At 20.1% G+C, this 16,863-nt stretch overlaps 1 protein-coding gene across 1 annotated transcript in view; it reads left to right on the forward strand.

Annotated features, from left to right (window-relative positions):
* Nucleotides 1-1,279: 1,279 nt before the first annotated feature.
* Nucleotides 1,280-16,863, forward strand: part of PBANKA_1111000 (RNA pseudouridylate synthase, putative) — a gene marked incomplete at both ends in the record, with an annotated part of 29,001 nt that continues 13,417 nt past the window's right edge. The window contains one exon of the mRNA XM_034565642.1: nt 1,280-16,682. Within this exon, the coding sequence (XP_034422318.1) occupies nt 1,280-16,682 (15,403 nt within the window). The remainder of the gene's footprint in view (nt 16,683-16,863) is intronic.

The following is a 16,863-nucleotide window of genomic DNA, read 5'->3' on the forward strand; positions in this document are numbered from 1 at the left end:
AAATCATTTGCGTTTTTTAAATAGCACACCTAGACCACCAAATCGAAAATATAAAAGAAAAAAGAAATATAAAATTATATTTTTCTTCTATTTTCTTAAACAACCAAACAATATTTTCGCTTTAAACAAATTTTCCAAATTTATAAAACACATTTTTATAAAAATATATGGAAAAGGGAATCTTATAAAGAAATAATAAAATATAGTGTAATTTAGTGAAAATAGTAAAGGTGTTATTATTAATCTATAAGCCGTTTTTAATATATTTTAAATATATGTTTTCCATTGTAAAACACAATAAACAATTTATTATATTTTCGTAATTCATAAAATATACATCAACATATATATACGTGTAATGTGATTATATACCATACAATATCTTAGTATTTATGTGTTAATTTTTTATATGGTTTTTTTCGTGTATTTTTAGAATACAAAAAAGTTTTATAAATTATGTTTCGCCATTTTCATGATTTGTACCTAATCTCCTGTTTATGATATGGATGTTTGTGTAATATGAAAAATCAGTCATTAATTTTCCACTGATAAAAAAAAAATAGAGTTGAGAGGGGAAATAAATTATACATTATACATAACAAAGTTTAATCTGTATTTTTCCCAATCTTGTTAATTTGAATTTCACATAATGGTTAAGTTTGAACATGTTTTAACAAAAAATAAAAAAAGTGTAGGGAAATCATTAAATGCATATTTCACACGAAAAAAATAACGTGGACATTTTTATAAATGCATTAATTTTTTTTTCATAAAAAAGGTTGTTTAAAATTTTTTTAAGAATATTAAAACTGTACTTATTTCGTGCATATATGCAAAATATATACAGCGTGTATACCAAATAATGTATATTGTATACATGTATGTCGTTTTGATTTCAACGCCTTTTTTCTCTGAATTATATAAAATAATATTAAAATATTTTTTGTTATATTTTTATTTTTTATGAATTTTATTAATTTTATCAATAACATATTTATAAATTAAATTTATAATTTATTTTATATGCCTATTTGTATATGATATATTTTACTTATTAAGGAAAATATTTTTAATTATATATGAAATACGTAGCTATATGATTATATATATTTTTTCCACAATAAATTTTTTCATTATAAAATGTATTATATTTTTTTAAATTATCGTATTAGGAGGAAAACAAGCAGATAATAAATATCATTGTTTCTACCTATATAAAATATACATATATGTGTTAAATAATTTATATTAAAAAAATAAAATTAAATAATATGCCAAAATGGAATGCAACATTTTGGAAGACGATGCCTATAATATTAGGACACCGAAAATAATAAATAAAGAAAGTTCTACTGAAAAAAATTATTCCGAAGACGACAAAAATACGTCTTGTTATGTTAGTTATTCGTCGGTAGGTGACGATGGATATTTAGATGTAGAATATGAAAATATTCAAAACCCCAAAGATTCTCACACATTTAATTACAATGACCGTATATATAATAATAAAAATAATAATAACTATGTCCGTGATAAAAATATAGCTAGTTATAGTGACGGAATTAACTACAATACTAATATAATGAGTGATAGCAATGTGAATAATAACAATGGGACAAATAATTTTGTGAATAATCCGAATAGTCAAGTTGATTGCAATTCTTTGATGAATTTTTATTCGAATGAAAATGGATGTTTAAATAATAATGGTGAATCATGTGATATGAATGTTTTAAAAAATCATAAAAATTGCATAGACAACAATAAAAATCATGATGATTACAAATGTGCAAGTTTAAAACAATGGACCCCAGATAATATTACAACATCTAATAATAATTTAAATGCGCGTTCTAAAAAAAATAACGAAAAAAAAAATTCTGAAGGTCATTTTTTTAGTGTATTAACCAGATTTAAAAAAAGCATAAAAGATAATGTTATTGGAAAAAATATATGGAATAACCCCAATTCAGGTATTAAGTATACAGATGAAGATTGTTCAAAATTATGTGTGAATTTCCAAGAAAATATTTCTGGAGTTAACGAAAATGCTGGGGAATATAATTCATTAAATGCTTCTAACATTTCTGACGAAAATAAAAATGAAAATTCAATTTTGAAAATTAATCAAAATGATTTTAATAATTTAAATAAATCCAATCAAAATTATTTATATAATTCTAATTCAAATTTAGTTTTTTATGAAACGAACAAGAACAATAACAAAATTATATCAAATGATTGTAATAATAATAATGAGTTGAGTCCTAATAAAAAAAAATTGTATAAAAAAATAAATGAATATAAAAAAAATAATGAATCCAAATCCGAGCCTAATAATTTCATTCATTGTAGTAATTTCAACAACTTGATAGAGGAACAAATTTACAATAATGTTGATTATAATTATATTCTTAAAAATAAAAGTGGAGATAATTTTGAATCAATTGACATTCCTTTCTCTGATGAGAAAAATTATTCCACTGGAAAAAATGATCCTAACTATATACGAAAAAAAAAATATATAAATAGCAATACAGATATATCACAAAACTATAAAGAATGCTATCAAAATCATAGTGGTAAGGATGATTATGAAGAAGATCAAGATAATTCAAATCAAATGAGTGATCGAAGTGGTTTTTTAAACAAATATTGTAATGGGGAACTTAATAGAAAAGTAAATGATGTTAATTTATTAAAATTTTTGTTACACTATAAGAAAAATAAAGGATCTAAATCACATGGAATGGAAGATAAAATCATTGATAACTTAATTAGTTATAAAAAGAAAAAGCAAAATAATTCATTAGAAAAAAATTTAATAAATACATGTTCTAAATGTATAGACGAAATGCAATTATCAAGTTATCCATTTTTATGTTTTGAATGTCTTATTAAACAAATTAACATGAGAAAACAAAAACAAAAAAAAAAAAATATTTGTGAACCCGAATATGTGAATAATGATTTAAAAAATATTAATACATATATTTTTAATTTTTTTAAACAAGTTGATAAATTAAAATTGAAATTCAAAATGGATGATGAAGAAATAGTATTTATGTTTAGTGAATTAAGAAAATGTAATTTATGGAAATCAGAAAAAAATATGTGTAAAATTTTTATTAACATTTTTAAAAATAATATTGTTGAAAATAATGATTTGCTTGAAAGCAAATTTTTAAAAAATTTTTTTAAAGAAAATTATGAAAAATTTTTAAATAATACTGATAAAGAACAATTGGAGTATATTCTCAACAACGGGCATATTTCATATGATAGTGATTATAAAACTATAGTTCATAAATTTTCTAAATTTAATAAAATCAAACAAGTAAAAAAAATATTTTGTAATGATGATGAAGAATATATAGATACAGGTGTTGATCAATGCAAGGAAAACGATTTTAAAGGAAATGAAGAAAATTTAAATACATCCAGTCATAGTTATCAAAATTATAACGAACAAAAATGGAAAAATACTAAATATATTTTTATTAAATATTTAAAAAAAGGAAAAAATATTTCACATCATATAATAATATGCAATAATAATACAATTTTAAATAAAAAAAAACAAGTTATTAAATATATACATAAAATAAAATATATTTGCAAATATTTTTTTAAAATTGGAAATCGCCATTATTATAGTTCTATTTTTACAAATTCATTAAAATTATTAAAAAAAAATAAAAGTAATGATATCTATATATGTAAATGGAAATATAGTTTAAAAAATATTATCAAAGAAAATATATTAAATATTAGTAATAATAATAATAATAATGAAAAATATGAGGAATTTATTTATTCTAGTGATAAATATTTTGAAAATGAAGATATTTTTTTTATTAATAATCTTATTGGTAAACTAATTAATGAAAATAATCAAATTAGAGCTTCAAATATTATTTATGAAAATATACCAAACAAAAGGAAATATTATAACAATGAAATTTCCTCTCCTAAATTTGAAAAGAAACGATTTGTTAGTTTTGATCAAAATCTTATATTACAGCATCCTAATAAAAACACAAACGATTTTATTGAAAATAGTTGTGAAAACATTGACAAAATGAAATATCCAAATGAAGACAATAAAAACATTAGTGATAATAAAACTAGAAATCTATATTATTACGAAGATAGTGATACAGATAAAAACAACATAGAGGAAAACCAAACAGAAAATGATATAAACAGTGATATTTTAAGCGAAAATGATATAAATAAAAATTTTAGAAATGATAACGAATCCTCATGTGATTATATAGAATGTGATGACTCAGCTTGTGATTCTGAAGTCAGAAAAAAAAAACGTAAGGTAGGAAAACATAATATAAATAGTGATTGTAATGATATTATTATGGTAAACAGAAACTTAAATAAATATTTAAACGATATAAATAATGGAATGAATATAAATAGAAACGAAAATATGAATAACATTAATATTGGAAACAATGCAAATTATTGTATAGAACGCCATAAACAAATAGAAAGTATTATTTGTCAATTACCAAATATAATAACTCAAAAAATTATACCTCCTCTTAGTATGCCATTAAATAAAAAATGGACAAATTTATTTTATGAATTAAGAAATAATGATTTTGTAAATATACAAAATATAGATTATTACAAATTATTTATGATAACAAAAAGCATATCAGATATATTTATTAATAGAAATTCTGTTTTTGACATTCAAAGTATAATTAATTCGAAAGATGTTTTTTCCGAAAATACAAGACTTAATAATAAAATTGGGAATACTATGAACACATTAGGCAATCGTAACAATGTACAAATAAAACACAAAAAAAATAATGAAATTATCGAATTATATATTCCTAATTTTTGGAGAACTGCGAAAAGTGTAAATGAAATTAAATCAATTAGTACAGGAAATTCTGATGATTTTTATTTCAAATTATTAGTACATCCTAGAGGAAATTCAAATGAAGATAATTATATATCAATTTATTTAGAAGTAATAAAACAAGATTTTTATCCACCAGATTGGGTTTTTCCAAATGTTCGATTTCAATTAACTGTTCATAATTTTAAATCAAAAAAAAATTCAATTTCTTCATGGGCTTATTGGTCCTTTACAAACAATTCATTATCTAGAGGGTGGCAAAAAATGATAAGCCATTCGAAAATAAATAAATCATCCGGCTTTTTAGATGACAATGGTGGATTATTAATTAAAGGAAAAGCAGAAAGGTCTTTTAAAAACTTATGGTCTAAATCTATTCAATACACACCTCAATATATATGGAGTTATATACCAGAAAAATTGTTTGCGAATTTTGAAAATGATATGTTTCTTCAATTCTTATTTAAAAAATATTTTTTTGAAACTTGCTCATGCCAAAATACAAATAATAATAATAATTATTATAATATTTTAAATGACAAAAATATTTATGAAAATTCAATAGAAGAAGATGTTTTAGAATATATTAAAAATTACATGTATAATAGATATGCAATAGATATTTATAATTTTTCTCTATTCTGGTCTCCAGAATTTATTAAGAAATTTCTTGTAAATGATTCAAACAAATTCGAAAAATATCAACACTCTTTTTATACAAATGTTAAACATATAATTGAAAATACATTTTTGAAAACAGATAAAGAAGTTGTATATCCTAATAATGATCAAAATTATTACATACAAGATACACAAAACGATCAAATGGAAAATTCGGAAAATGATAAAAACAAATATAATAGTATAAATGTATATGACAATTTAATAAAACAAAATAATTTAAACGATTTAAAAATAATTTCACGTGATGAGTCACAAAAACGTGAAACATTCTTAAATAATGATTTATATATAGATGACAGAAAACATATATTATCTTTAACTAACTACATTGTACCTATTATTGAATCATTTAATGATAATGATAATTTAACTATTTTAGTAAATTGCTTATATAATATCGAATTATTTAGAATTGTAATTTTGAAATATAATGCTAATTTATATAATAGACTTTTAAGAAAATATATTAGGAAAAAAAAAACCGAAAAAATATTTAAATTTAATTATATTATGGATAAATATCAAATAGAAGAAAACAATTCAGCATATGATATTTTATATAGAATAAAAGAATATAATAAAAAATCAAAAAAAAATATATATTTATATGATCATGATGAATTTAAAAAAACTATTTTATTTAAATTAGAATTAATTTATGATAGGGTTCGTTATTTTCTTGTATATTTAGACGATAAAGTTAAAAACTTAATTAACATAAGTCTTCATAATAATATATTTGTAGATGGAAATCCAAAATACACTGACCATACATATGCTTTTTTTAATATTGGAAATATTATTAATATAAATTCTATAAAAAGTTATAAAATAGAGGAATCAAATAGCTATATTATAGATTTGAATAAATATATAGAATATATTAATAAAATCATTACTGTTTTAAATATTAATATTAATCATATAAGTAAAAAGGGATTCAGTATAAATTATATGTGTAATGCTGATAAAATAAAAGTTTCTATATATAATATAAATAGTAATATTGAGGAAGTTAATGTAATTATAGCAAATATTGAACACGCGGATAATGTCAGTTTATTAAAAAATCAAGACGGAAATATGGCTACATTTACAAACAATACAGATAATGTCAAATCAGACATGAAAAATGGAGTTAATCTTTCAGGTGATAATTCAATAAAATCAAATGAAGTTCAAAGTATAAAGAAAAAAATTTTCGAAAAAAATGAAAAATATAATTTTAAAAGTTATTTAAAATTGATTGAACCTAATTTAATTGATGATCCAAATGAATTAAAGAATATATCTTATCGATATAGTAACGATATGAAATCATTTAATATGTTTGAATATTTTAGAAAAAATAATAAAAATGTTATAATAGCTTTACAAAGAATTTTTATATGTATGCAAATGTATTCCTTAGTTTTGTGCGCTAAAAAAGGAAAAGAATTTTTTGACAAAAATATGTCAAGTAATTTTGATCAATCATTTTTTAAAGAAAAAGAAAATTCAAATGTTTTTTGTGATTGTAAGAAAAAATACTATCAAAATAAATTTGACATTTCAGAAAATTATAAAAAAAGAGAAAGTAATAATTTTTATCCAAATTGTCAAGAATCTCTTCAAAAAAACTCATTCACATCTACAATTGCCACAGCAGTTGAAGGGGGAAAAGGAAATGCAATTCCAAGCAACACAACGTTGGCAAATGATATAAGAAATGCTGAAGGGAATACTTTATTTTATCAAAATTATAATAATGCATATAACAATGAAAATGAACCAATTGTGAAAAAATCAGAAAATAACACTGTCCCATGTGTGTGTGTGAATAATATTCAAGAAGGAGAAAAACATATAATGATAAATAATGAAGATGCTATATGTTTAAATAATAAAAATAATATGGGTAACTGTATTAATTGCAGTGAAAATATGAATGAACTTGACTTTTTTAATTATAATAATTCGAAAGAATTAAATGATGATAATATAAAATATTTTTCTAATTTAGAAATACATAAAAAAATGTGCCTATATTATTACAAAAGTACACTTTTTTATAATAATGTATATTCAGAAGATAACCAAGATAATTATAGTTTTAGTAGCAACAAAAATAATAAATTAGCTAGTGTAGATTCTACAGGAAAAAGTAGTTCTGATGAGTTTTATAATTCTAATAATATGACATATCCTACTTTAAATATATATAATAAGGAGGATAATTATTTAAATTTATTTAAGCCTTTATTACCTAATATCAAACCTTTATTATTCAGTTTAAATAAAATATTGTTTAATCATTATAGATGTAATGAACCCATGAATACAATACATGAACAGCTATTCAATCATATTGTTTGTGATATAGCAAAGGATAAAATTAAGTTAAACAGAAAAATTAAGGAAATAAAAAAAAAATATATACCAAACAATGAAAATTGTAATTTATGTAAATGTAATAATTTCTCAAAACAAGAAAATAATAAAATTGATAACAAAAACTGTAACAATATGGATTACCCACGAAATTCGAAACAATACAGAAAAGCGAAGATAAAAATAAAGCATTTAATTGAAGATTTGGAAAATATAAGAGCATTTGAAAAAATATGTTATGAACTATTTAATTTAAAAAATAAATCTGAAACTGAAACATATAGCAGTGATATTAATAAATGTGATATGATGAGTGATTATAATGAAGGTCAACATTTTAACAGTAATAATGATAGTAATAATTACAATAGTTTAAAAAAATCCTTAAAAAATAAACAAACAAAAATAGGGGCAAAAAATTCTACTGATATGAATGAACCAAAAGCAGGAAAACAAAATGAAAACGATCAAAATATATCAAGCCAAAATAAAACAGAAAAAAGTCAAAAGGAATATAATAAAACTCAAGAATATAACATTTTCACACCAAACCAAGGTAATGAACATAAAAATGGTAATAATAATATTGACAATTCTAGTGAAAATGTTGAAAATAGTGGTAATGGTGGAACATCTGAGACTATGAATAATAATAATATTAACAATATTTCATATTTTAGAAAAGAATCAGATAATAATTACCTTAACAAAAATAAAAATATTGATGATTTGATTCGTAGTATAATTAACAAAAAAAAAAAAAGTTTTTATAAAAATTTTATTACATGCGAAAAAGATATATATAAAACTATAGAAAAATCATCATTTACTGAAATTCCATATGTACTATTTTTTTATATGAATTGTTTTAAAAATTTGAAAAGAGGAGAGTTAGTTGATATTCCTTTATATCTTGACATTTATGAAGACAAAGAAAATGATGAAGTAATAAGTAACTGTAAAAATGGAAATATACAAAATTTTGTTCATAACAATTGCAATAGTAGTAAAGAAGATAAAGGATTATACTACTTTGGAATAAAAAAAAACATCAGAAAAAAAAGTCGAAATGATGATTTTAACGAAGAAGACATAATTACTTATCATTTATATGCTCTTGTCATTTCTGAAAATAAAGATATTAACAATATGTCTATGCCAAATTACAATAAGCTCAATGATTTAGAATTAAATACAATCAATGATTTTAATTTTAACTCATATTCATATTTAATTTTAAGACCATATATAAAAGGACCATGGTATAAGATATATAAAAATAGAATAACAAAATTAATACAAAAATGTGAATTTAACGAATGGAAATGCCACAAAGATTTTTATTGTTCTTCATGTATATATATAAGTGAAAGTTATTATGATAAAAACAATAAATATTTTTTAAAACAATATAATATTAAAGATATTAATTTTCCATTATATATACATACCTTAAAAGAATTTGATATCGAAGAAAAGGATATATACGATTTTAATAAAAAATTAAATACAAATGTTAATACTTTGTTACTTGATAAAAATTATGAAAAAACAGATGATGAATTAGTTTATGAACTTAGAAAAATGGAAAATATCACTTTTCCAAAACCAATAAATCCACATATTTCTAATCAAAGTAAAACAATATTACAAATTGGTAATAAATATAGAAATGAATACAAAAAATATGAAACTAATCCACAAAATCAAAGTGATCATATTTACTCTGATCATGAAACTGAACAAAGTTTTTCTCAATCAAATAAAAGCTATATTGATAATACATATATAAATAGATCATATTATTTTCCTTATATAAAAGATGAACAAGATTTAGTAATGAATTGTTTAAATGTTCATCATAAAATAATGATTAATATTAAAGAAGAATTATTTGAAGATATTATAAAAATTAATAATAATAATAATTTATGCTATACTAGTTTTAATGATAAAAAAGCAGAAATGGGAATTGTTCTTAATAAAAATACTAGCAGATTAAAATATAATAGACATTTTTATGATTTAAAAAATATCGTAAGAGCTTATAAAAAATTTGAAGATAATAATGATTATATTTCTAACTCACCAAACAGTAATATGGCAACTGAATTAAAAAAAATAAGTGATATTTCAAAAGGTTTTTTTTTATCAGATAATGCAATGTCAATATATGAAACATGTCAAAAAAATTCTCAACCATATCAGAAACCATCTGAATTTTTTTATTGTGCTAGAAAAGGAACAAGGGTTATAAAAAAACATCAAACAAATGAGTTTAAAATAAAAAAATCTCCAAATAGGGTAATGGATATAAATAATGAAAATAGAAACAATAACAATAGTGCTATTAATTATAAATTGAATATTAAAGAAATGTCTAAAAATGAGGAAACTAATAAAAATACTAATAAAATTTTTAAATATAATTATAACAAAATTAAGAAAGTATATCGAAGAAGATACATAGAACGCCGATACAAAAATTCATATATAAATGAACGAATGCCTTTTAGAAATTCGAACGAATATTCATGTATTAATAAAGATAAAATAAAATATCAAGGAATAACTATTTCATATGATATTCAAAAATATAGAAATAAGTATAACACAAAAAAAAAATATAGAAAAATAAATAATGGAATAGTAACAAATTTAACTAGTGGCAAATATTTTACACAACTAGAGAGTTTATTAAACATAAATATACAAAGTAAAAATTTCAACAATCTTGATAAGAATGTTCGACTTTGTATAAATAATCCATTTAATATTGAACTGAATAATATATTTTATAACTTTTTTAGGGAAAAAATAAATATGAACAACATTAAGAAAAACTATTATAAAAATGAAGACAAATTAGAATTACATAGATATTATATTAAAACATGTTTAAATATGTTTAAATCTTTTTTTCATGAATATTTCTATATAAATTTTACAAATAGTAATGAATTAAAAAAGAAGAAAAAAAATACATACAAAAACTTTTGTATTGCTTTATCAGATATTTTTTTTAATAATTTAAGTTTTAATGCAGAAGAGGATTGTGATAATTTTGATTATATACAAGGTGGAGTAGCAGTATACGAATTTTATTCAGATCGATTTAAAAAATTAAAAATTTTGTTAAAAAAAATATTTATGTATTTAAATATTATTTTCAGAATAATTAAATATATACAATTGAAAAAATTACTATTTAATGAAAGCTTTGATTTACACACTTGCAAAATACATGATGTATTTTTCTTTAACTTTTTATATTTTTTTTACAACAAATACTCAAAAAATTGTCAAGAAAAATATATTAAAAAATTATGCACACGTTTTTCTGTGAATATCAAAGAAATAAATTCTACTATTAAAAATAAAATAACTGCATCAAAGGACCATAATTTTGATTTTTTGGATTTTTTTGAAAATTTATTTTTAGAAACAGGAGAAAATATTAAGAAAAATGAACAAGTAGAAAAAAAAGAGAAAGGTGTGTCTACACAATTTACTACACCAAATTTAACTTTTAAAAAGCTTAAAATATTAAATAGTGAACAAAATAATTTAAAAAATCTATTTTCCTTTTGTACATGTATTACAGATGATAAAAAAAAAAACATGTTTTTTGAAACAGAGAATCACAACATCGATTGTGTATTTAGATATATATCATTCAATTTGCATGAAGACATAAAATATTTAAAAAATAAAAATAAAGATTTTAACAAAAAAATGAATTATATAAAAAATAATCAAAAAGAAAAAAATATAATAAATTTAAACGATAATAATCATGTTAACAATTATATAAACAACATTTTAAATTCAGAGAATGATATGAAACCTAAACAATTGGAAGTTTTTATATTAAATTTATTGAATAAGAAAAAAAAAACATGTATTTTATGCTATTGTATACGTAGATATTATTTAAGATTTTTAAAAAAATTACAAAAAAATATAACTTTTGATATATTAGATAAACAAATTAATTATATCTTTGACAATAACTATTTAGGAGTAATCGATTTATATAATAAAAATATTATTGGCTCAAATAATAATATATATTCAAATAAAAGAAGCCACTATAATAATAAACATCAACTTTGCAATTGTTCAAGTATTTTTAATTATATAAATCAGGATGCAATCGAAGCATGTATAACATATTTATTACAAATGTTATGGAAACATTATGTATGCGATATTTTATCTATTCCAAATGAATTAGAACAATTTTATGATAATTTAACAAAAAAAAAAAAAAAAAAAAAAAATAAAAATGCAAAAGATGATAAAGGGGCAAACTTTATTAAATATCTCAAAGACGAAACAAAAAACAATTCTACAAATCAACACTTTTCTAATAGTGATATTAACGATTCTTTAGTTCATAATAATGAAGATACTCATGAAAAAAATTCCAACAATAATTTATTACTTTCAAATTTTCAGTTCATTGATATTAATGATATAAAGAAAAAAATATCTTCTTTGGATATTCCTCAAACTTCAATTACTATTGAATCCGAAAACGGTGATAAAACTAATGCACTAACAACAAAAATTCCTTCTCTCAACAATGTCGGTGCAAATAAAAATTATGAAAATAATAAAAAAAACTATATAAAAAATAATAAATCTAGTAACAACCAAAATTGTAGCAACTCAGAACAACACGATAAAGAAACAAAAAAATTCTACATCATAGACCTAAGCATATTAAAAGAAGAAGAATTAAATAAATATAAAAAAAAATATAATAATAGCAAACTTGATTTGAAAGAAATATTAAAAAACAAATTAGAAAATATAGAATTGAAAAAATTATTACACCATTTTAATTTTACACATATTAATGGAAATTTAATAAATAATTATATTAGTAAAAAAAATAAACAACATATTATAATGTGTGAAACATATAAACCATCTGATAAGCAATATTTTGATTTAACTGACTATGACACAACTCCAGTAAATCCTTTACATGTTCAGGAAAATAAAAATTATATTAAAAATTATGAAAAAAGTGCTGAAGAAATAAAAAAATTGGAAAATTTGCTTATTACAGAAAGTAACAAACATGGAAAAAATGAAAACACTGGAATTTCTAATAATATTAATGGTAATGGAAATAAAGGAATAAACAATGAAGTAACAAAAAAAGGAAAAAAAAACTCCAAAAATGAACAAAGTGATGATAAAAATAAGAAAAAAATAAAAGGTTATTTTGTATTTCATCAAAAAGAAGGACAAAAAAATACTGATAAAATATCTTCCATATTAGAAGATAAATTTGAAAGTATTTTGAAAAATGCAAATTTTGATGAAAAATTTATTTATAATTTTTATCAGGGTCTACAATTATTAAATGATCAACTATGTAATAAATCTACAGAACAAAATTGTATAAATGAAAATAATAATGTATGCCACAGTTTAATAAACAAAAATATGATAACTAAAACAGTAAATACAATCAATGATATAATAAAAAAATATAATATAAATGGAATAAAGAGCATTTTAATAAAAAGCGGGTATGATTTACATAAATTTTACACAGGAATAGATTTAATATTTTTATTTTTGTCAAAAATAAAAGGAGTAAATATAAATTTTATGAACGAAAATAATTATACAAATAATCAAAATATATATGAAATTATTCTAAATAAAATTAAAGATATAAATTATGAAAAAATAAAAAGAGAATATCAATGCCTAGATTATATATTACAAACATTTGAATATATAGATGAAACATATATATATATAAAATATAAAGATCTTTTTGATTTCACCCATTTTATTTTTACATTACAAAATCTTGGCATTGATCAAAATACAGATATAACATATGATATATTTAACTTATTTTTCGATGTATTAAATAATTTATTTTGTTATGGACTCGGAATAGTAAATAATTTTAATGAAAATAATAAAGAAATAATAAAAGTTAGCAGATTAGAAGCATTTTTTGACCAAGTACATAAATATACAGGGTCTTTATTAATAATAGATAAATCATTTGCTCCAAATAATGAGTTATATACATTTATTCAATATAATTCATATTTTTGGTATATTTTATACAAACAATATGATATGTTCTTGTCATATTATGATCAGAAAAATCACTGCCAAATATTTAATGCTTTTCTTTTCCACTTTTTAAATTATGTTTTTAATTTCCCTATGGACAATTTTTTTAAAATAGATAATAAATTAAGTAATAAAAATGAGTTATTAGTTAAAAGTATATTTAAAAAATGTTTATTTTTAGAAAATGATAGAGACATTTATTTATTTAAAATCATGTTTTCTTTTTTATTACAAGATCAAAATCATTTTTACAATTATTATTATAATACTGAAATATCTCTATTTATTTTTAACGCAATTATATCTTTAAATAACTTTTATTTTAATATGAATAAGTCGCATTTATTTTCTTCAAATTTTACAAAATTAAACGATTATGAATATGAATATGATAAAAACTCAGAAAATTTAACTGAATCCGTTTTGGCTGTTTCGAAAGAAAACAAAGAATGTATAGAAAATTCCGAAGAGGAACAATGTGTAGATACAAAAAAAAAAACTCAAGAAAAAGTTAACACATTTGAAAATTATGAAAATAGTGGAGATGATGAATGTGAGGATGAAGATGACGAACCCGTTAGTTACAACTTAGTATACTTATTAAATAATATAGAAAAAAATTTTGAAAGTTTGAAATCTGTAATAAATTTTTATTCGGCAAATAATACGATATATTTTAATAACACTATAAGAAATTTAAGTTTGATAATAAATAGTGATAACAAAAATAATAATACAGTAAAATATCAAAGTCCTAATATTATTAATAATAATAATATGTATTATGCTTCATATAATAATCCTATAATTAACATAAACCCTGATTACAATGATTTAATAACTATCTATTTAACAAGCTTATATAATTATAATGAAAATTTTAGAAACATTAATAATTTATTCTATATATATAGCAATTTCTTTTACAATTTTCATAATATGTTTTTATTTATAAATAAAAAAAATGATTTATTTTATTCCTTTTTCAAAATCAGATTTAAAAGACATAACTCTAAAGATATGGAGGATTTAATTATTAGCTTCGATAAGTTATGTAATTCAAATAAAACAGAAACAAATTATGAAAAATTGAGAGGACATAATACATTAGAAAATAAGCCAAATAAAAAAGGTGGAACTACATATATATATCTAAATAATCAAAATACTGAAAAAAAAATTAAAAATTATGAATATGCTATACACAATTGTGTAAGTGAATTTTTCTATACATATGATGATATTGTTTATGATATGAATGCAACTGGAAATATTTCATATTATTTTAAGGAAGGTAATGCATATTTATATTTTGATAATGATAAAGACATAGGATATCATCAAGAAAGAGAAAATCATTTTTTTAAAATTAATGCCATTGAAAGGGACAAAATAGATGATATAGATAAAAGAGTTGAAAAAGTTTTGAAATATCAAAAATATAATAAGCTTAAAAATGATTCAATTGATTTAAATCCAAATACTAAAGATATCTCGACTTTATATAAAAATAAAAATAATAATAACAATAATAAAAGAAAAAAAAATGAAAAAAATGAAAATTATTATCAAGAATCAGAATTGGAAAAAGATTTAATGAATATACAATTTAAAAAAAATGATGTTATTGAAAAATATTTTCCTTATTTTTTTTATTTAAGCCCATCAATGTATAAAAACAATATTTCAAGTACCTCTCTAAATACAACTTACCCCTTAGACAATATACAAAATTATTCTAACCCAATCGATTCTTCTTCTAATATAAACTATATACATTTTGGAGACAGATCGAATCATAATTATGCTAGCAATAATAACGAAGAAAATGATAATGAAAACAATGTGAAATATAATAATTATATAAATAGTATTGAATCTAATATTGGAAAATATGACAAAATAAATGTGATTGAAAATATTGAGATAACCAATAATAACGAACACAAAATTGAGCATATGAATGATCACAATTTAGATAATAGTCACATTACTAAAAAGAACAATTTTACTAAAATTGGAATTAAAACAAATAATTATGTCCATGGAGATATATCAAAAAAATATTTTTACATATCAATATTATTTAATGTCGATTTTTTTAATGTAAGAGGAATACATATAGAAAATACAATAATATCTGATAGAACATTTTTAGTAAGTAAAGTTATAAAAGATACAAAAGGGAGATTATTAACTGTTAAGGTATTTCATATTTATAACATTTTTTCCAAAATGATTGAATTATATTATGCAAATATAGAAAGTAGTAAAAAAGAAGAAAGTATTTTAAATGATTTTTATTATAAATCAGATGAAGAATTTTATTATAAAATGAAAATGAATCCATCTTATTTCTTTTTATTATATGCTATTAAAAAGGATTATGATAAAAAAAATAAAAATAAATTAATTTTTATGAATGTTAATTCCGAATTGGAAGCTTATATTGAAGATAAAAAAGATAACCATTATAAAACAGATCTAACTATACTTTTAATACCTATATCTCCTCAAACAATATTTGGCAAACCCAATGCAAATCTTAGTATGTTTAATGACAGTGATTATCCATTAATAACTTTTAAATTTATGACTGAAATATATGAGCTTGTTTGTATAGGTAAGTGTATATTTAAAATATGCTAATAAAATTAAAGAAATACATGAAAAAATTAATAATTAATTTTTTTTTAATTTTAAGAACGCGCAACACACAAATAAAATTAATACTTTATTATTCTTACTTTTTTATTTTATTTTATTTTATTTCATTTTATTTTATTTCATTTTATTTTATTTTT

This window comes from Plasmodium berghei (genome assembly GCF_900002375.2).
Source record: "Plasmodium berghei ANKA genome assembly, chromosome: 11".
NCBI classification, from domain to species: domain Eukaryota; phylum Apicomplexa; class Aconoidasida; order Haemosporida; family Plasmodiidae; genus Plasmodium; species Plasmodium berghei.